Here is a 23203-nt window from a genome sequence, read left to right as displayed (position 1 = left end):
GCGTGGTAGGAGTCCGATGACATGCTTGTAGGTTTTCCGTATTATAGTATCCACTTTCTTGAGTTCTGACATGGACAGAACAGCGTATGGTATAGAGTAGATGATCCGGAATAGGATGAATGCTTGGACAACGTCCTCAAGCTCGGCTGTGGGGGCACGTCACGTAAATCCTTAATATAGGCCTAAAGAGTTCGATTTTCTAGGGCTTTCACTCATAGCTATGGAGCGAAGGAAGGCACACACAGGCCCAAGTGCGGTTAGGAAAGTGAGGGCGTAGGTTCAGCAATTCGACACGAATACAGCAATCCCGCGTTATAACGAAATCGCTTTATTCGAAATATCGCTTTATTCGAAATTTCTTCTGGTCCCAACGAAAACGCATGCATTTTTAGGTCGCCTTACTCGAAGCGCACGAAGAGCTAGACCCGCTTAGAACGAAGTGGCGAGCGGAGGCGAGTCAGGCGGTCAACATAGCAGTTAACAAGCTGGTGTTTCCCCGGAGATTTTCTCGAGCGGGTCATGCTCGATTCGCCCCATCCGACTTTAGACAAGCGGTCCAAATGCGTTGTAGAGTGATTAAATTTTGTTCTTAGTTATTGGTGCGTGAACGCTGACAGTGGAAGCGTAGAATTAGCAGTGTCATCGACAGCGGGGCGCCGAAAAACTTTTGTTTTGCAAACTTCACGGCTGCACACCTAGGGGAAACAATTCCCCAGTGATCATGCAAAACCCTAGTGCAAAACCGATAAGCTTTCGTGGTTTCGCCGTGTACCCACAATAGCGGTTTATTTTTTTTTGTTTTTTGACTCAACAAATCAACCTCGGGCTCGAGACACGGAATTTGCGACGCTTTCCAGCGCGAAACTCTCGTAGCGTTCCGTGACGCCCGCACCAACCTCCTGCCCCTCCCCTACAAAAGTGGCTACTGCCTTCTCCTCTTCATTCGCTCTGCAGTCTGCGAGTCACTGCTTGGTCAAATTGGAGAAGGGGCTGCTCGCGCCCCGCAAGAACATCAAACAGCCAGAGCTCACTGCCTGTTTTGCACCTGAATAAATTTTTGCTTCACTGTTTTGTTTTGCTTCACTGTTTTGATTCCTCGTAGTTGTGGCGCAGTTTCAGTTTAACTACTTTAGCTTTTTTCGAGTGGTCTCCTATATGGAAATACCGCTTATAACGAAACTTTTCACCATCCCGCTGACTTCGTTATAACGAGGGATTACTGTATTTTATTCACTACATCATAGAATTCACTGCATCTACATTGCTGCCCGTGTTTGTTTCTTCCAAATATAGTGCTGGGTCTTGATTCTCCCAGTTTACACGCTTGGCCACTTCGATTGGCCATACCAGAGCATTATGGTTAATTTGGGGTACCAAAGCTTCTTAGGATGTATCCACTCGCTGATAAAAAAATAGTGGCGGTTTCTATAAATTTGGGGTGCGGTTATAGAGGTAAATATCTGAGTCCTGTGGCGCTTTATATCAATAAAAACTGGCTATAACTAACATTGCGAAGCATAAGAAATAACTCTCGTGTTTTTGCGGCGGACGCAGGACTGTCATGACCAGTACGCCGACATCTCATGCTGGACAATCCGCGGAAGAATCAGGTATGTCTACACCTGCGTTCGCAAAAGAAACGTACTTTTTACGCATTTTGTACGTTACGGCCTCCTCAGCACTCTTTTCTTTTTTGGACATGCTTCATTCTACGTATTTTTGAGGAACTGGAGGGAATGAATTGGCAAACGTTTTCTCAGCTAACAGGGCCGACATGGTTTCGGTACGGGCTAAGATCATTCTAGAGCCAAGAAGTAGTAGATAACGTTCTTTAGACAAAAGGGAAAGCAAAAGGGGTGGTCGTGAGGCGTCCCTAGTCCAGGATGCATCTTGACGAGGCCGACTCGATTCCTATTGAACATGCCCATTTTAATCAGATCCGTCGAACGTTTGTGAGGGGATATCATGCCACCATCTGATTCCTTGCCTTTCCTTTCCACAATTGTCGTCTCGTTTCTGTTTCAAGGCCCTGCAGTGTCGGGTTTTTTCCGTCTCTCGTGATCTCGCTTCGTTGCTTTGCGCATCGACCGCCGGGGTTTTTGTGTCAAGCTTATACAGCTCGGTTTACGTGCATTCTCCTTCTCTGCGAACAAACTGTCACGTGCTTTGAAGCGCGAGGCGTTTGAAAACGAATACCCCGGGTTTTGTGCTATTAGCACGCGGTCAATATCAAGAACGCACGTCATTCGAAGCAATTACATTGACCTCAAGCCTATAGTGTACGCCTCAGCACTTATGCAACTTGAATAGACTACCTAATAATAAGCGTCAGTTTCAAGATCAGTGGAGTGTCGGAAATACGTTTCTGAAAGGTTCGCCGCTGTGCGACCCGCGTCGGACATGACTAAGTTCGCACCGACCTCTCTTTGTCAGCGTTCCAAGCCCTGGCGCCTCGAGTTTCCTCCAGCTCCTCGGGGCGGCACTTTCGTCAAGACAAGTTGCCGTTCTTCATTTTGAATTTAATTTCTCCTCGATCCCCACACCAGAAACGCCGCGTATAGTTCGGACTCGAACTTCCCCGGTCACCCACCATTGCAGAGTGGAGAGCCTCATAATTTTCCTTGTGCTCCGTCACGGGTTCGCCGGCGCTATATCTGCATTATTATACACAGCAAAGGCGCTTGATAAGCTTTTCAGGGTACTGTGATTGGAATTCCCGCGCTTGCTCAATTTTTGTCGCCCAACCAGTTCTACTCCCCATGCCTTTAGCGGCTTTATAATGGGCCAGCCCGGGCTCGCATTACTGCAATCGTCGCCAAACCAATGGCGCTCACTCTCACCTTCGTGTCGCCACGACGCGTGCTTCTTGAAGACCAGAAGGAACTCAAGCGTGCTGCGGAAGGGCACCAGTCACTTCCTTCTGTAAGAACGACAAACACCATTTTAGATGCTTCTTTTACGTGCTGCTCGTACTGTTTGCGTGTTTTCGCTTCAAAGAATTGCTTGCGCATTATGAATGAAGTTGACAACTTCTTCATGGCAGTGCTTTTTCAACTTCTTCAATGGCTTAAAGAGACCTGAATGAGCTGGAGGAACTCTATGCAGAGAAGCATTGAGCTGGACTTCATAAACTAAAGAAGGGCAAGTCTTGTCCTTAAGCGTAATTCAGCCATTCAGAAGCGGGCTTTAAAGGGGTCCTGAAATACCTTCCGCCAATGCATGCATGTACATGTACCCAAATAAAGCAATGTATTTGCAATCTCCTCCCGCAAGAATTTTGTTAAAGCGATGAGTATTAGCTGAGAAATCGTAAATCAAAAACCGCGCATTATCGTCGCTCCGCGTTTCCTCCTCCTTTCGACTTACTCTCCGTTGTTGACGGCGCGCGAGCCTTGCCTCCCATGATGCTGCGCTCCGAAGCGGTGACGTACTTCCGATATTGCGCTGCTCAGACTGTCGTCTGCTACGGGCAAGCTTTGTTGACACCATGAATCCCGCACTCCGTTCAAGGCTGGAAAAGCGAACGAAAAATCTGGCCGCATGTATGCGGCGGCCTGGCCTTGCCCTTTTGCGGTGTACGTTGCTGGCGGCACATGACTTTTTATCGGCGGCGAACTCGCAGCCGCACACCGAGGGTCGTGCACTCGTTCCCTTGATGCACCGCGCACTGTTTATCCAAAAAGCGCCGTATCAGATGTGGCCCCGCTGGTGCCGGGTCTTATTTTGCGGCGGTGGTAATTCCTGCCGGCGGCATGTGAAAAAGTCATATTAAACCGATACAGAACCCGTGGACAAAACGCTTCAATCATGTGACCAGTTTAGTTCAGCTTGGGGCGACGCGTGGTGGAGAGCGGCAACGTTGGCAAAACATGCTCCGGCGCGGCTCTGAGCTTTCTAGCGCTGGAGTGAGCGCCATTTCTTTGACAATCTCAAACATCGGTTGCCTTGGCAACAAGGCACAAACCACTCCAGAAGTCAGTTACGGTTGCATGATCCCGGTTCAGCTTGGGGCCCCACTTCGCGACATGTGGGCACTGCAGGCGTCCAACTCACTCTATTTGGGAAGTGCGAGATGCGTTTGGCATTACAGGAGGCGATGGTGTGTGTATAGTGGACGTGTGTTGTGGACGCCTTTGTTTCGCGATGAAATGCGACGTTGTGCTTCTGCGGGTGGATAGTGCTTCCCATGGTCTGGATTATCTTTCTCGAGCGACGTACGACTCAACCTCGCATGGGGTATGTGCAGTGTGCGTGGCTAAAAGCCATCTCGGCTTGTGCGCCAGAGTTGACTTGCTGTTCGTCCCCGCAAACCGCGCGCGAGGTGAATGCCGAATTTACGACGGGCAGGAGGCAACTCATCCTTTGTCAATCGTGGTTCAGACTTTCAACGCATGTTGTGACGTTGTGTTCGCTAGAAACGCATCTCTGGATTGTTTTGAAGTTGAATAAAATGTATGCGTCAAACCCGGGCATTCGGCTCAGGGCGTTCTCTGCGATTGCACGAAAGAAGTGCCACAGGGCTTCAACGCTTTCTTTATGGAACGTACTCAGGTAAGAGAATATCCATGTCGTGTTATGGCCGTGTTGCATTCAATACAAACGGTTGAGCGTTTGTTTTACACTTGTTTCGTTTGTCGTAAAATGCCCAAGCACTCCCACACTCCGCTGGCAGATCAGCCGGCGAGCCGACGCTGAGCAGACGACTCATCTCTTTGCCGGAAGTGCGTGAAAAAGCCGCCCAATAGCAGGATGTCTAGCTCATGACGAACATCTGGGAATCGATGATGTAGACATGTGAAGATGGCGGCGTCCAAAAACACGAAGGGAAGGGTGAGAAAAAAACGACAAACTTTGCAACAAAAGTGTGAGCTTTCCGCTGCGCGTAAAAGAGTAATACTTGGCACAGAGGACGTTGACGACCCAGTCTAACGGTTGCGCTAGTTCATTTAGTGTGCTCAAAATGCCTTTCAGGGCCCCTTTAACAATTTTGGGGACGTAGACTTTACAAGCACGGAGTAGTTGAAATGCATGACAAAAAATTATTGAAGCTCGACTTGGAAAATTGAAAGGTTATATCCACTTCGAAGGAATTTGTTGACTTTTCAGGGAGGAAACTGACGCTTTTCGAGTGAAGCATTCACGTTTTTCGTTTCCCAAAAGGAACACCGTAAAAATGCCATGTTTCGGTAACTGCAGAATGGCTATCTCTCTTTGCGCGGAAGAGGATGGTACAAGCATCGATCTCTAAACTGCTAGCACACAAAATTTAGATACGCTTGGTTCAAAGCGGGTACTGAATGAAATTTCGCTATGTGCCGTAAAATGGGAGGGGACATCAAAAATATTTGTAATGCTTCCATTCCATTTATTTCTTCCTTAAAGGCCCAAATGCATTACATAAGGGCGGGGGGCAATAAATGTAGGGACGACAATGAATAAGTACAAGCGAAATGCAACTGTGCATCAAGAAAATAATAGTGACTCATATGCATGTGACTAATATGCATGTGACTAACATGCATGTGACTAACATGCATAGGCTCGTTTCTGAAGTCCTTGGGTAACTTTAATAGCCACAGACACGTAAACAAATACGAACGTTTTGGTATAATATCGACAAAACCTATTCTAAAAGGGAAAACAAGCTTGATACTTTGGGCAGTCATGCATGTATAGGTGCATAGCACTTTATGGGCTCGCCTTGTCGTCGTAGCTCGCTAACGGTCGATGCGACTGCCGGAATCAGGCGGCGCAGCGAGATAACGGACCCAAGTAGAGCCTCAGGGGCTGAAGCTGAGGCTTCGAAAGCCAGGCGGTTTAAGTAGTCATAACCGTTCGAACCTCGTGAACCGCTGGCGCTTGTCATACAACTCCCTGTTGTTTAGCGCAAGGAAAACTGCAGGTGCAGCCACGATCATAAGATTACGGACCAGGGAAATGGCAATTTTAGGTTGTTTTTTTTTCCTACAGCAGACCGATAAACTGTCGAATGCATGCGAGGTGTCGCATAAGTACTGAACTAATGAAAACTACCGCACATTGTACTCCGGGCTGCCGTGCGGCAGAGGAATAGCTCAAATTTGCTGCTTTCGTGGTCCTTAAACTTCACCTCTTGGATTTACATTTCAGTCAAAATCTGCGTATATAACTAGCAGCCCCCGCGTTCATTTAGTTAGAAACGCTCTTTGGGTTCGTTTTTACGATAGTAAGCGAAAAAAGTGGTCGCGCAAGAAAAAATGGCGCGTTCGAAATGACGCAAAAAGGCTCCAGCCACGAAATAAAAAAAAATGGCGCGTTCGAATTGGCGCAAAACAGCTCCAGCATACGAACTTAAAGCAAACACACAAAGAACAGAACTACCGCTGGCGCAGTTTCCGGTAGAGGGCGCGCGAGCACTGCGAAGGCGGAAAATTTGAAATGCATTGGGTGGCAGCAGTGAGCGGATAACGGCGCTGCAGCCCATTATGGCGAATCACTGCTCTCCACTTCCGACTGCTTTCACATGGAGTTGAACGGCTTTAATTTTACAGAACGCTTCCGCTTTATGGACGATACAATTCTTTTCAATGCTTTCGCTTCCAATGATTCAAAAACATTTTAGGCTAGAGTTGGGCTAATTGCGCCCAGAGGGCCTAGTTTTAGATTGGTCGGCAGCGCTCTTGCTACATAATCGCCGTTCCGACGTTAACTTAATGTGAACGATGTTGATGGTTGTCACTCAAAAAAAAGTTCTGACTACAGTAACCCCTGAAGCTAACTGATGGCCACCTGGAGAACAGTTCCAATAAAAAAACAAGAACAGAATGGGAGAGAAGATCGTTTGGCTGAGAAGCATCGACCTTGTCTGTGCCTGGTTGTCTTTGTATAATGAGCTCATAACTTTATTAAAAAATCCGGATATCTTGGATATCTCATGTTTGTATCTTAGGCCGGTCCCGAAGCGGTGGAATGGCAGCCATGGCGGTATTTTTCTGAGCATTAAGTTGGGAGTAGTAAAATGGAGGAAATATTACGCAATGATATTCATTTCAAAGGATCAAGGAATGACGCTTCTTTTCACCTAATAACACTTCTGAAACGAATAAAATCAACATAATCTTTTTTTTTTCCTTAACCGCTGGTAACACAATAATCTTATTCATTTCTAGAACAGAGGAGAAAGGAATCTGAAAGCATTAGTATCTTTGTGAGCTTAATCTACTGAGCGCCGTTTTATCTCTTTGGAGAGATTACAGAACCTCCGCATGCACTTTCAGTGCTTCCCCGTGGATCACGCCCGTTCCTTGTGGGGAAGCCGATTCCACCTGACCATCCTGGCCGTCTGACACTTGGTCAGCCTGCAGAAAAAGTCAGTAGTGCGCTACCGTTCTTTAGCATGGGAGCTCTACAACTCTCGTTTAGCTTTGCGGATAGGGTGCTGGGGTCCTCCAGCCGAAAGTTCGCCCTTGAAGAAGGAGAAGAAGAATAAAACTTTTTCGTTGCCCTACGTCAATGGAATGTAGTTAGAACAAAGGGTCCTAGAGTGATATACTGCAGTGGGACATATTTTAATTCATAACGTACACAGAAACAGTTTAATGGCAGCTGCTAAAAATGAACAATGCCTCATTGTATGTCCTATATTACAAAAAAGTGATACGCGTACTTAGTTCATTGCAGATTTTACCAGTAAATGGGGAGATTGAAGAAATAAAAGCCCCAGCAGCGAAAATAACACTTAGTGACAAGTAAACAAAATCAAACATCCTATTTAGTTAGTGACCTCCTTTGCACAGATATCAGTTCAATGAACCTATATACATGCATATCATTTATATAAACCTATCGAACAAATGTACCAAACCGGCACAAAAACTGCAGTAAGCGGAATGTGGATATTCATGTCAAAATTTTATGTTATGGTTCGTCAAAAACGATCGAAAGCAACGCTTAAACGTTGATGAAAGAATTTGTGTTTTCATGGTATAAGCTACTTTTTCCAAGTCCTAATTGAAGTAAAACCAAACGTCTGTTTGCAGTAGTTCTCGCGTACCTTTGAAAGTAAAAAGTTATTTTGCAAAAAAAAAATTCGGGGTTTGTTAGTCTTTCCAAGTTCTGATAATAATGTAGAGAAGGTCGAGTTCGTTGAGAAGGGGTAAGGCAGTTGTGCAAAGTTAAATGCTATGATGTTAGTTATCGGAATAGTTTAAGATCAAGGAACATTGAGGTAACGTGAGCATTAAAATGACTACAGGTGATTGTCCGCACTACCGAATATTTAATTTGCTCTTACTGTGATATTAAGAGGTGTGAAACCCCATGACCCGCTACAGTAGTTAATATAACCGTGGAAAAAACATAGTACAAGCCAATTAGGGTTCATTTCTCTAAATAACGGCGCGCTACAATGAGCACCCGTACACCATAGGCAACGTTTTTATGATTAGATTAATGTGAGCATAAAATATCAAGAGAAGGGTCAAGTTGAATTCCTTAGAAAGTGCATTCATTAGTCGGTATGATGGCGTGAACATTGATGTTTACAGGGTTGACGTCATAACGAGGACTGTGGCTGTGCTGAAAAGCACACATTTTGTCTTAGATGGTTTAATGAACTGATGAGTCTGATTTTAGGTATTATCGCGCCGGCGCAACTCAGGCGATGAGGCGCGCCGTAGTAGAGGGCTTCGGATTAATTTTCACCACCTAGGGATCTTTAACGTCAACCGAAATCTCGAACACGCGGGCGTTTTCGATTTTCGCCTCCATCAGAATAGCTGCGACAATCGTGCTGTCCTGTCGTCACCGTCAAGGACCTCGTAGATGAACAGGCAAACACGTCGTTGAATTTTTCACAGAGCCAAATGTTGTCTCGCAAACCTTTTAGTGAAGGCCGCCCCACGGAATTCCTATCAATGCCCACACCCTATTTCCGAGATGATGATCGGTGTCATGATTCCGAAGGTTGTGGCGTGCGGCGTTCACTATTTGCTGACTTGTTGTAATCACGAGATGGCTGGCCCCATCCGCACGTTTTGGGCATCCTGGGGCATCCAATATTAAGTAGTCATCTTCAACGTTCCGCAGCACGGCGTTCAACACTTTAGTGGGCTTAATTCGCTGGCAAGATTGGATGAAATAATGTGCGCTGTTTTCTAGACGGCTGTAGCAAATTCTCCTTCTTCATTTTCCTTGGGAATACTGTGCCTAACTCGTCACGCCATCAGAGAAGTGGTACACTATAAGTCAGAAGACAAAACTTGCGTAAGCATTCATATATAAACGATATAAGCAGTCACATCAAAATATAAAGCCCTTCGGTCGTCGGGGCATTGCTTTTGGAAGGAGCGGCTGCATTCCCCATATATGCTCTCGAAGCGTTACAGGTCATCTCAGAGACCGATTAGCAGCAACATGTTTAAACATACTCTTAACTGTACACGGGCACCTGAGACCGCACGACATTTCCTATTACATCATCCTCTACGGAACCTCAGGGTCAGTTATGAGTCGCAATTTCTCGACCGGTTACCCCGGAGTACCGTACGGTGCCGGGCCAACCTATTCGGGCACGGACTAAGCCGTGCCTACAGAGGACAAGACAAAAAAATTGTAGGAGGTGCCTCAGTGTCTCCACTTCTTTATTGTGCATGAGCCCTAGAAGGAAAAACTCAAAAAAGTATTTGCTGAGTAGATCTGTGGCAAGCGACAGGATAACAAAACGACGGGGGAGTGTGAAGAGAGGAGGCATGACGCCAATCTGACGGCGGTCACGCGACCTTCACGCAGCTGCCGGTCTGTTGCTCGGATGGCACCAGCCTTCGAAGAGGCCCGTTGTTTGGATGGCCCCAGTCTGACGAGGCCCGTTGTTTGATGTCCCGGCGTCAACTGGTGTGTAAAGGGAGCGCACCCCGAGTACGGGCACATGAGATAGAATGGAACTGACGGTGGCGAAAGGACGATTCTGCGGAACCGAACAAACGATCCGTAGCCAATACTGCTGCTTAAACAAAAAAACATGACCACTAACATCTAACATTCTCAGTACGCAAAGTAGGGTTGGACGAGGTGCAAGGGGAGCGTCAGGTCGATCATTGTGGCCGCACGGACACAAAGGCGGATTCGCATGGACCCGCACGAACGCGTTATCTCCGGTCTTGGCTTGAGATCCGCTATTTTGTTTTTCTGTAAATAGGCCACGTCCAACGAACGTGAACAAAAAACCACTTGACTGCGAAATTGCCAGTTTTTTCTCAGGCGTGAAATATTTTTAAGGTGACAGGTGAAAGCAATGTCCCTTACTTAGATGTTAGCAAGGCTTTGAAAATCCTGTTATAACACTCAAATTGAAACGGTTACAGCTAATTTCCGCTTACGTTTTGGATCACCCTTAAGCAACGGTTTACGTAATGGCGGGCGTAGTTTATGTAACAGTAAAAGAAAAGATGCGTCTCAAACTTCTGCATAATTATCGTCAACCTGTCACTTTCACAAAAACATATCCTGCATCAAGCACAGTACACTTTCGCACTCACGTCAGCCAGAACAATAAACTGAACCCCGGTGGGACGCGAAGAACTACCCGAAACGGTGGCTCAGTGATTATGGCGTTGTGATGCTGTGCACAAGGACACGGGTTCGATTTTCGGCCACGGCGGCCGCTTTTCTGATGGAAGCGGAAAGCGAAAAACGCCCGTGCGTTCGAGATATCAGCGCACGTTAAAGATCCCCAGCTGGTCAAAATTAATCCGGAGCCCTACACTACGGCGCGCCTCGTCGCCTGTGTAGCGACGGCGCGTTGAACCCCCCAAGCAATCATTCAACCCCAAGAACTACGCCAACCTACGGCTTGCCACAAGTTTGCGCATTACAACACTTGCAGGTGCAACCACTGCAGGAGTAAAGTGACCTGTTTGGTTTCATGGCACCTTTACATAAATCTAACTACCCGGAAGACGTTATAATTATTGCTAGAAGGCCCCAAAAGTGGCAAAGACGATTGCACCGTTGCTTAAACCAAGCTCAATATTCAAGACAAAGGCTATGTTCAGACTACCGACGCAAAAGCCATATCGTGATCTATAGACGTAAACAAACGGCGTGTCACGCAGTTCAGTTGGCTGAGACGTGAAATGACGTCATTCTTTAAAGTTATTAAGACAGTTGCGGCAACGGTCTGAACACGGCCTAACTTGTACATAGGCGTGCGCAATTGATCGAACAGGTCACGCGGCAGCATGGTGCATGACCGTCTTTAATTCTTTGACCGAACCAGCCCTCCATAAATGTTATTATTTGGGTTTTCTCTCAATTTTGGGTAGCGACGTTGTGGGGGTGAAGCGACCATGTACTGTGGTTTTTAAAAATGATTCACGTGGTAATCAAATCGAAAGGGATTGAATTTCAAAAAATAAATTTTATATAAGAAACAAGTGCTATGTTTTTATTGCGTTCGAGGGTTTATAAGAACGCAGCTCTGTTCACATCTTCCGTCGGCTCGTCTCGACAAACATTGCTCCGTAAATTCCCGCAAGAGCTCCTATTTGATTTGAATATTCCTGCCCCGGGAAAGATGGTGCAAGTGTGAAACAATACGTTTGGTGTACAGAGCCGATCCTACGACTCAAGCCTTCTGGACAGTGGAGCAGATATTTCCAATGTGGCTGTTTCCGCTGGGAGCACACCGACTACCTGGCGGAAACTGTGGCTCTCAGACGAGAGCTTGCTGAGTGACGAGGGACAGCCGGCGGGGCCGGCTGATACGACATTCATGTTCTCGCCTCTTGTGCAGCCGCCTGAAGGGGTGAGTTAACAAACGACTTAATGAACGTCCTCTCAGAATGCGGCTATGAAGCCGTTTATTTCAAGCAGTGTGCTCAGGCGGCTCCGTTGCTTTGGATGGCCCTGAACACTGAATGAAAGGGAAACAAGAAGTTAAGTAATTTGGCAACCTTCACGACAGATCCCATATCTTCGATTATTGAACTGTCCACTTGAATGTAATCGGAATAACAAGTAGTATCTGTGATTCCGATATTTTGGGTTCTTTTGTATTGAGGGCCTGCATACAGATTTTCTGCAGACCTATCTTCAGGTAGTGCACTTTTTAAACAAGCTCGTTGTGAAACATTTGTGGTAGTTAAGGAAAGAAAGTTAAGAAAGGAAAGAAAACAAACAGCAGATAATGCAGCAAACATCTTAAAAATACTCATCTACTTTGTTATAAGAGGCCAGGAGTTGGAAACTGACATGAACGCATAGGACTTCATTACGTTGCATCCGAACACTGAACAGGGGTTTTTTCGAGAACATTTTATGGTTGATGTTGCGTTGTACCTAACTCATTCATTGTGAAGAGGCGCTAGCGTTAGTTGTTCACTGATTCAACTCTTCCACTCAAGTGCTCCTGTAGGGCCGCATACGAACAGATGTCACTACTTACAGCTAAATAAAGCTTGTCAATAATAGGGCATTCATAGTTCCCTATATTGCATAGGAGTTTGGGACTGTGTAGCCTTTTAGGGGGAGATGCTGGTGCAAACGAATAAGTTCTAAGCTGCTTTTGTATTTTAAAACAAGGGAGGAATTTGTCATTTTTTCGGTTGTGCGGAGTCGCACCGAAAACCCCATGTTCGGTTTTTACACAGCGGTACGTAGCTAGCCTCCTGTGATGGTCGATGTGTGGAAATTTATACATTGTGTCAAAGAAAAAAAATTCCCCTTCTACTTTATCCCAAATGCTCTGTAGTCCTGAAATGGTTATCTTTGACCGCTAGGAGGACTTTATCTGTAAATCAGGTGTTATTTACTTGACATAATTTGTTTTTTCAAAGTAAACTTGTAAACGTTTCAAAATTTTTATGTGATGTCTATGCAGATACGTCTGCAGAAGGAGTATGGTTAGGGAAAACTCTTTTGATGACACTTTTCAAGAACAAATTATATGACAAGAAGCCGCCAAGACTGCTCTAACATTACGCCGAGGTTGATCAAATTTGCTTAAACATGTATTTCACAGTGAAGTTGTAAATATTCTGAAATTCCCATGTGCTCTGAATACACGCCTTTCTATGGAGGGAAACAGATAGCCCTATGTTTGTCACCTACAATAGCACCCTTGCCTTTCTAAGTTTCCTTCAGCGAATCAATAGGAAGTATGCTCAATCGCAAATTACAAACAAACGTGTTTTGTTGTTTTGCATAGATGCGCCAATTGAGGTGAAGACCCCAAAAGCTTCGCTGCTTGGCCTTCTTCAGAGAGTAGAAGGGCTTGTTCATTTTTTTCAGTGCGCAGCACTTAAGAGTCCGCTACTCTGGTTTGATGGCTTTGTCGGCCTCATAACCGAGCGAGAAAGGAAACACCGAAGACAGAAAGAAAACAGGCGAAAATTTGTGGCGAAAGTGTGAGGGGGAGGGCGGTATGCCAAGGCGGCGCTACAGAAGCCCAGCACGCGCTGCGTGATGGCAGAACACACGCCCTTCATCGTCCTACTCATTGCTCCCCTCTCTTTCAATAAAGGAACTCTTTCCCTCCTACTCCTGCCATTTGCGCGGGAGATTCGAACACGATTTACACACAACATGCTTGGCGGCGGGCGGCTACACGCTTCGAGATAACGGCAGAGTAGCGCGCGCCGCCGTGAGTTCGCTGATCACGCCATCACTTCCTGAGACGCAGCAGCTATGCGCTGTGACCGGGAAGACTGCATTTTGGGATGCGCGCAAATTTGGCATTGGGTAGTATAGTAATCATCGGCCATTTTTTTACTGCAAAGCAGTATATGTCTAAACCCCCCAGCTTTCAGTCCGGTGTCATCGATTGACTCGGCCCCGCTCCGGGACTCCTCCTCACCACCGCTGACACCTCTTTCACAACTATTTTCCTCCTTGCCTCCACCGATGCCCCTTTGGCAAGTTGCGCAGTCGGAAGCTAACGGCGGTAGTGCGGTTATCAGATGATTGCGAAAAATAAACGGAAGCACGGGTGTGCGTAAAAAATATGCACTGACGATTACTACACTCCCTAATATGAAATTTGTGCGCGGCGCGAGCTGCAGTCTTCTCGATCACAGCGCATTTCTCTTGCGTCTCAGGAAGTGTTCGCGTGATCAGCAAACGTACGGCGGCGTACGCTATTGTGCTGCTACCTCGCAGTACGCCGCCGCCGGCCAGCATGTTGCAAATAGTGTTTGAACCTCCAGCTAAAATATCACGTGGTTCGGATTAGCCCGGGACATTGGAGCAGCGAGTATGTTTTGGCATATTGTGTTCGAACCTCCCGCGCAAACGTCACCTAGTTTCGATTGGCGGAGGATGGAACAGCGTCTGTGGAAAGTGTCAGGGGGAGGGCGCTCCTTGGTGGCGACGCATGAGACTTGTTAGGGAAAGGCAGTAAGAGTGATGACACCGTAGCCGCAGGTGTCGTACTCCACCTAACCCTTCGATAGACTCTCCTCTCCGTTTTCTTCCTTTTGTCGCTGCTGCGTTCGCTCACTCGGTTACGAGGACACAAACAGACGCCGCTCCCGCGAAGCCCAAGTAACGAAGCCCAAGTGCCAAAGGGCTGCCCCCTAAATCGACCTAAACCCGCCCTTGCCATTTCCGCTCAAATTCCACTTCGCCAAGTAGCTGCGAATCCCTCCCGGTAAAAGAGGAACTGCCCCAGTTGTAACGTCGGCTTGAGCCCATATTTCTTTTTCAGCTTGGAAGGCCTTCCGAGCGACATTTTCACCGGTGTCTTTCACGCCTATATACGCATGCGCCATCACCGGATACCGGGTTATGCGGCATGGTTTGCGGGTAGAAAAAGGGGGCGTGCAGGCACAGCTAAGCTTCATGCCGATATCGATGAAATGCCGGTTGTGCTGGTGGGAGGTTTAGATGTTGAACATTGATGGCTGAATGCGGTTAGTAGGCTGTCCTCTTTAATCTAGTGGTGTGGGTGTAGGTTGATGTGTTACACAGACATCTTATAAAAACAGTAAGATGCATACGAGGGGGAAGGGTAACGGACAGCCGCATGTTTGTACGCGTGCTTCCAGGTTTTGTACGCGTGCTTCCAGGTGCTTCCAGCTCAAGGGCTTCCAGGTTTTAAATCGTTATGGGATGGATGCATGCCGTTCGTTTGGAGTAAGAAGAGAAAGAATTGAAGCGTTGTCCCGAACACAAGCGCGATGTGGCGCAAAAACAACGGAAAGCTGTTGGCGCCGCCGTTACCGCCTCAAGTTCAGCTTGTCGAGTAGAGGCAACTCCGTTTAGGATGAAGAGCAACTTGCCCGTTTGGAACACCTGCGTGAGCCAATAGCACTTCTTCCGAGGGCTTTCAGGGGATATTTTCGACCACGTGTGTCACTTCTAAGCACGCGCACACGACCAGTCGCCGGTTTATAGGTGCGCAGGCTCGCAGTGGAGAAGAGTGGGAGGCAAGAGGGAGCGATAGGTTTCATGCCCGTACTGATGGATGAAGTGTCCGTTGTGCTGGTGCGACATTTAAACTTGGACGTTAGACGTCCCAATGGCAACTGTCCGGAGTCCTTAGTGGTACAGCGGACTGGATCTGTGTGTTAGGCTATGTTGAGACTACCGGCCCAGAAGCCGTATGGCGATCTATGGACGTAAAAAACGGGATGTACCACAGTTAGGTTGGCTGAGACGTGAAATGGCGTCATTATTTTAAGTTATTATGACAGTTGCGGCAACAGTCTGAACCCGGCCTTACACAAACAGTAAGATGCTTATAACACGGGAGGGACACAGGCAGCTCCATGTTCGTCTGCAAGAACAAAGCTTGGGTCGTTCAGAGCTCCATTCTGCTGATTGGCTAGGAAGTATGCTCCATCGCAAATTAAGATAAACTTGATTTGTTTCTTGCACTCCGTGGCCTGCGTCCAGCTCTGCAGGTCATTCTTACTTACACAGTGGAGGAGCACTAGTTTTAATGCAGAGCATTTCAGTAACTCACGATGTCACCCGCGTTGACGTCCGTGGTCCGCACCGCACCCCTCCCTACTATATAAAAAAAATACTATCCGACGCCCGGTTTCGATCCCTCGACCCTGCGGGCAGAACGCAATGTACATGGTGCTCTACCCACTGCGCCACAAAGCCGACACAGAATGGGACGCTACGAACGCGCCTTATATCGTTGACTCATTCAACTTACTGCTGACGAGCGCTCTCTCGTCAGCAGTTGCCACAAGTGCAACACACATTAACGTAACGCAAACTACTTAACGTCGTGCGCCCCCGGAAATGCTCTGCATTTGATCGTGCCCCTCGCGAGGGGGATGTTTCACTGCGTCTTCTCTCGGTCGCGGGACCCGTGGCGCCATCTGGTGGAGGCGCGGCACAACTCGTAGCACTTTCTTTGAAAAAGCGCCTCGAAAGTGCGGCAAATATGAAATAGGGATAACGCGCTTTCGAGGCAATTTTTTCTTTTTGTCTTTCCGCTTTTTTTGTCGCCGAATTGATACCCCTGTTAATATTTTTCAGCAAACTTGTTTGTGTCGTATTAGGCATAATCATGCAAAGCACACCGCAGCTTCAGAAAAGAACAAGGAGAGCCATTTCCATAACGCCAACTCTTATCGCGAGCGCAAGCGACGAGGCAAATGCACGCGCGTCCACCTGGCGTTATCGTCGAGCGCAAAGCAACTATTATATCTTCCTGTGCGAACAGTAGTGCAAACAAGCTTTGTGAGTGCCATATTTTCAGTAGGATAGGGGCTAATATAATGCTTCCCTCAGCTGCGATACTGGCTGTGATACCGTCTACCGGCTGCGATAGCTCTTTGGATGAGGTCCAATGGTGATTAAAGCCCTGCGAGATTGAATGTATGCGTGTGACACAGCTCGCAAAGTTTCCCGGAATAAGGAGTTGTCTGAGATCCCGCATGATCATTGCGTCGTAATCGCACCTTCTCCTCAATGTTTCGCACCTTTTTTGCACAATGTTTCGCACAATGTTTCGCTCAATGTTTCGCACAATGTTTCGCACCAATGTTTCGCACAATGTTTCGCACTTTTCGCACCTTTCCCTCAACTAACACAATGTTGAAGTATCGTAATTCATAATACCATCTAAGCCTGGCCACAGCTGCACTGCAATTTGGCGCTTTTTGGCCACGCATTTAAGCCAACTACCACCCCAGGCCATAAATTGAAACATCGTAATTTTTTTCCCGTGGTAACTTTAGAAGCTTCTACTCCTGAAAGAATAGTATCATTCTTATGTATTACAAAAATGGTCAATAGTTTACTGCCGCAAAATCGATGCAAAACAGGTAACGGGCTTGTCCTAGGCAGACAGTGGTGTACGAGGGGGCAATAAGAAATCAAAATGTAGCACTGCTACATCTTTAGACACGCAAAAAAGAACAATTAAAATGAAATGAAGCAAAAGTGTTTTCAAAACAAACGTTGAGTTTTGTACTCAGTATAGCGTATATATATATATATATACTCATATAATGCAGTATACACAGTATAACAGTATATACTCATATAATGCATTAAAGAAATAGAGGTTGAGGAAATGTAGATAGATATTATTTAAAGGGATGCTGAAGCGCTTTCCAAAAAAATTGAGTTAGACACACGTTTATATAGTTACTTGCGCGCTGAATCCGAATACCACATTGAATTTTATCGCACATGAGTCCAACCAGCATTTATTTTGCAAAACGCGCGGTCCCGTTTGAAAGACGCGCGCTTTTCGTCTTTTGACGCCCCTGATTTGTTGCGCCCGTCATGACGTCAAAGGAGGACACCCTTCGGCCGCGCTGGCTTCGGAAGCATTGGGAACGATCGCGCAGCAGCGGTGCTTGCCTTTTCGGCAATTTAGCTTGCAGTTTATTGTTCGCACATGACTGCAAGTTTATTTTATAACTTCCCGTGCTGTTGGTTCAGTTATCTTGGAGCTTAAATTTGCTTTACACGACCGGGGTCCCCGAAGCAGTGCATGTGGCGTCAGCCAGAGGGTTCTGCAAAAATATTTAGGAACTAGGCAACCAGCATATGGGGTTTCTATTCCTTATGTTAATATTAGGTACTGCCTGAACTGTTTGTTACTATATACGAAACCATTTATGCCGGAGAATAACCGGCGTTTTATAAACAATCTACCAGCAAAAAGCACGTACGTGCACTGCGCGAAAAAATAGCGTTCATGCGCTGTAAACGTATATGCGAGACAAATGTTGCCGCTACACGCATAAACCAACAAGCGGGCTGTGCTTCCGAATTTCCTTTTTTCGTTACTCATCCCGTTACCCATCCTGATACACAGCCCCGTTACTCATCCCCATACACAGACCCACATGGGCGCGCGCGCGCGCACGCGCGTCATTTGGGCGCGGCGCTAAAGCGCCTCCGCGATCGCTAGCTGCACTTCGATGAGTGGCGTCTTACTGCTTCAGTTGCATTTATTCTGAAAACATTTTAGCATACTGGTGCCTCCGCAGCATTATCGGCTTGGGTTTTTGAAGACTGTTCTAAGCCTATGGGGAAAGAAAACCAACGCGTTTGACGAAACAGGTATTTCCTGAACAAATGTGACTTTGGTTCTCGAATTGAACGAAACAGAAACATCCCGGGCCAAAGTACACGAGTATTCACCATCCTTCCTAAATCTAGCATCTAATTTAAACATTCACGTCCGTCGCATAAAAAAAGAAAAGAAAAAAATTAGAAAAACGCACTGGAGCGTTTTCCAAAGTATCTAACGTAGTTTAGTATATTCTCTGTCATCAAGCACAGCCATCTCGGTTGTCGCTTCCGTATGTTATCAAACATCCCGGCGTGGCATTATCCTGCTTAGGAATACGGCATGATAACGTATGCCTCGTTTGGCGTTCGTGCATACTTTTTGAACACGAAAGTTGTACAAATAAGTGCTATCAACCACAACAACAACAAGTATCATTCACTAGGAAACACGGCTAAAAGAGCATGGCAGAGGCGGCCGATCGGCCGGAAGTCCAGGTATGACGTTTTTCAGCCGGTTTTCGCCCGCGCTTTTCGGTCTTCCGGCATAGCGCGGCGAGATGGGGGCGGGGCATCGGGCCACTTTTGTTTTCGCATTGCGCCGCTTCTATTGCATGTATTGCGAAAATATTTCGTACACGGGAACTATTCAATGTGGACTTGCTACTAGTCAACTTTTCTTTTAATTCTAAAACTGCTTCACCTTCCCTTTAAGCAAAACCATTCCAGAACGAACTCTAGGCTGACAATTACTCCTAGTTGTTTGAATAGAGAGAGCACTTCTTAACACCGCAACGTGTACATTGAGGCGTTTTTTTTTTTTTTTTTTTTTGTGTCTCACTTGGGAGGAGGCAACCGAAAGGCGAAAAGCGGCATTTCTTGTTCCTCGCTGCGCGCGCATGCGCTGTTCACGTGTTTACCAGCATTGCGGAAACGTCGTCTGCAACGTGCCTCGTCAGATGAAAAGCAGCCACACCACAATATAATACACAGTTCTACAGCCACGGAAACGGTATTGTAAAATGGATACCCCGAAAACAGTCGAAACACCAAGCCAGAAGGGAAAGGTCAGACACTATATCGGCCAGACCGGCAGATGCTTAAACGTTCGCCTCCAAGAGCACAAGAACAAGGTCAGGAGGCCAGCTGGCTGCCCACTGTAAAAATGTGTCTCGGGAAACTCGTGTCATCAACTGTGCAACCAAGCAACCGTCTTGTATTTTCACCGCTCGGGCCTGACAAGAGAAATTGTGAAAGCGGCAGAGATAGCAAGGTCGGGGGATCAATGCGTCAGCAGGCCATCTGTAGCTTTATCGAAACTTGAATTGGATTTCTTGTCATAGGCGGCACGTCACGGTTTTTCTTTTCTTGTTTTGCCCACCGTTTTTTATGTTTCCCTTTCCTTTCCCCTCTCTTCATGCTGGCCAGACGCGCTGGTTCTGCAATAAACTTTTTGTTGAAAGTTAGCGCTCGTCCCGTCCACTCTTCGTCCTGTGTTTTTATTTAGCGCTTGTTTTCCGTCTCATGCAACACCAAGTCGCCAGGCACAGGAAACAGGATGAGTGCGGAGCTGCTTTACACCCGCTCAATGACTCACCTGCTGGGAAAGTGTTCGCCTAAAGATGCGCCGTTGCTTCCAAAGCAGTACAAAAGAGGAACACCAAGCTCTCCGTACCATTGGTTATACACACGGTTCTCCGGTGCAACTGCGTTTTTCCTTTGGATTATGGTTACTCGTGGCGCTTTCTCCCAAACACCTCCATGGAATCGACAAAAAACCCCGCCCTATTCATATAAGTACCCGTTGGCTTTCGGCCTTGCATCTCGCTTTCGTGGTAACATAAAGAACTGTAACGTTTTACTTACTACCAAACAGTTCATGTGGTATATTATTGCAAATGTTACGCATATAACTGCATCGTCAAGAATTTCGAAATTCAAAGTTACATCTCGCCATCTGGCGGTTAGCGCGAGCGACTGAACTTTCCCGTTGGGTTGCTTCTCTCTCCGTGGTGGGTCGCTTGAGGCGCCCGTGCCTGTCCCAGATCGCAAAGTTTCATCTACGATGTTTCAACGCCACCACACCAAGGAGGTTAAAAACATTAACCTCCTTGCACCACACAAGGGCTCGGGAGCGAGAAAGCGGACGTCTGCATATATCTTTCGCGTCCCATTAGACTGCTTAATGGAAAACAGAAGTACCACTTTACGTTCTCACCAGTTACCGCGAATTGCAGACGGCGGGCCGGGAAGGGCGTGACAAATGCGAAACTTGCGAATTCGAAATGCGGCTGTTACTGCATAAAGACTTGGTAAAGAATACGTTCGCACCATCTTTTCCCTTGCTTGGTGAACATTTACAACGCGCTTTCCTTAGGTGTGTCCTGCTCACAAACGCGGCAGCCGTTCTTCTAAGGAGAAACTCGCGACCCGACGCCGCTCGAGAATGTAAAAAAAAGACAGGCGCCAAAAAAAAAAACCCGGCTCTTTTTCTGTGTTTAGCCCCACTGCTCATTTATTGCTGTTTATAATTATATCGAGCTGTCACTCATTCGGCGCAACAAAGCTTATTTGTAGACTGTACTTTTTTCGTAATACACTTTCCAAGCTACACGTAGTAAACCAACTTGTAGCAGTGCACCAGATCTGCACAAAACGAGATTCCGCCTGTCACGCAGCACTATGGCGCAAGCGCTGTCTCTTCCATAACCTCAGCCTCACAAGAGAAACCGTCCATCTTGATCAAACTACAATATCAGCCCTCTGCTGCCTTAAGAAGTGCCCTCAGCAAACAATGTTGGCGCCTTCGTTGGTGCGGTCCTTGAGGCCATAGTGTTTCATACAATGATACCAATAGAGGAATCTGGCTCTGCGATCGTCCGCCGCGATGGACATGCTGGGTCCAAGTAGATTTGGTTTGGCACAAGGTGGCTTGAGGAAGTAGTAGGAATTAGATCATGGATCCAGTTTCATTTCATCCTAGATTTGCATGAACGCCTTTGCCTGTGCTGTGTGTAGGGAAAAGCGTTCAGAAATAACTTTCTTTTCGAACGGAATGCCGCACGCCCGCTTGCGCTTCCCTGAGCGGAAATTTGATTTGATTGATTGTAGGGTTTAACGCGCCGACGCAACGCAGGCGATGAGGCGCGCCGTAGTGGAGGGCTCCGGATTAATTTTGACCACCTGGGGATCTTTAACGTGCGCCGAAATCTCGTACACACGGGCGTTTTTGCTTTTCGCCTCCATCAGAAAAGCGGCCGCCGCGGCCGGGAATCGAACCCGCGACCTCGTGCTCAGCAGCGCAACGCCTTAGCCACTGAGCCACCGCGGCGGGTCCTGAGCGGAAATGTTCTATAACTAAACTGACGAGTCAGTGGGTTTATCACTTCATCGCCGAATAGCGAGCACGACCACACAAGTGACAGCGCTGTATGCATCGAATTTATATGAGAAGTAGGAATTGTAACTCGAGCTAACGCGGCAGAGCAATCCATATTTGCTGCTGACGCAATCATCTGAAGGCATAAGAGGGCCACTCTTCGTTCGAACGCCGGCTCCTCCAGAGTACACCAGCCATACCGGCGGCCGATAGAAACACAGCTAGATGACTTTCACCGATTCAGGCTGGAATAACTCCTTCAAAAGTAAGCGTTTTCTTTTTTTAAGAGCACGAAGAATTTTATTCTTGAGAATTACTACTACCAGTGGCGACACCGGCTTACAATAATTTTTAAAGATGTCCCCCTACCACCGAAATTGGCGGCAAATGGCGGACGTGTTCCGCACACCTCAGCGACTCCTCCTCGGCCTTTTGGCCATACGCGCCGTTTTATTTAGTATAACACCACCTCACACTCGAGCCACTGCGTCTGCGGCGCTTTCCAGCGGGAAACTCATCTAGCGTGACGTGACGCCCGCCCGCCCCCTATAAATGTGTCCGCTGCCACTTTTATGTGCAGCGACCGCAGCGTCATGCAATGTTAGGTCAAATTGGAGCAGGGGTTGCTCGATCCCAGCATGACCTTGAAACACGCAAAGCTCACTGCGTTTTTGCACCTGAATAAAGTTTTGCTTCCGTGAATACATTGTGCTTTCATTCCTCACAGCTGTGGCGCAGTTAAAGCCCATATTTTAGCTTATATCGAAGCACTGCTTATAGCGAAACTTTTTGGCCTTCCCGCTGACTTCGTTATAATGGGAAATTACGGTATATATATATATATATATATATATATATATATATATATATATATATATATATATATATATATATATATATATATATATATATATATATATATAAGGTTAGTAGAGACACAGACACACGAGGAGAAAGACGTAGAAAAAATAAAAATAGGTTTACTGACGTTTCAGGAAGACTTCCTAAAACGTCAGTAAACTTATTTTTATTTTTTCTACGTCTTTCTCGCGTGTCTCTGAAACTGGTACTCTGAAGAAAGGGAGTCCTCTCCCTGAAACGTCAGTAAACTTATTTTTATTTTCTAAGTATTTCTCGTTTGTCTCTGTCTCTACTAACCTTATTTTTTTCGCGCTCTGTGTGAGTTTTTATCCTTTCAGTCTATATATATATATATATATATATATATATATATATATATATATATATATATATATATATATATATGATTGAAATAAGAGTTGGCAGTAAGGAAAACATCGGAACGCAAAGGGGAGGATGTGGCAGTTCATTGAAACATAAAGAATTTGGAAAGAAAGAAAG

At 46.6% G+C, this 23203-nt stretch overlaps 1 protein-coding gene across 1 annotated transcript in view; it reads left to right on the top strand.

Annotated features, from left to right (window-relative positions):
- The window catches only part of LOC144165275 (uncharacterized), a 75566-nt gene that overhangs the window by 37362 nt on the left and 15001 nt on the right, over positions 1 to 23203 (top strand). The window contains exons 4-6 of the mRNA XM_077695406.1: positions 1555 to 1610; positions 7257 to 7348; positions 11588 to 11782. Of these exons, the coding sequence (XP_077551532.1) occupies positions 1555 to 1610; positions 7257 to 7348; positions 11588 to 11782 (343 nt within the window). The remainder of the gene's footprint in view (positions 1 to 1554; positions 1611 to 7256; positions 7349 to 11587; positions 11783 to 23203) is intronic.

This window comes from Haemaphysalis longicornis, unplaced genomic scaffold, assembly GCF_048455015.1.
Source record: "Haemaphysalis longicornis isolate Haplotype H1 unplaced genomic scaffold, Haemaphysalis longicornis Haplotype H1 scaffold_1, whole genome shotgun sequence".
NCBI lineage: Eukaryota > Metazoa > Arthropoda > Arachnida > Ixodida > Ixodidae > Haemaphysalis > Haemaphysalis longicornis.
The sequence above is the reverse complement of the archived record's forward strand: the minus strand, read 5'-3'. Positions and strand labels throughout refer to the sequence as shown.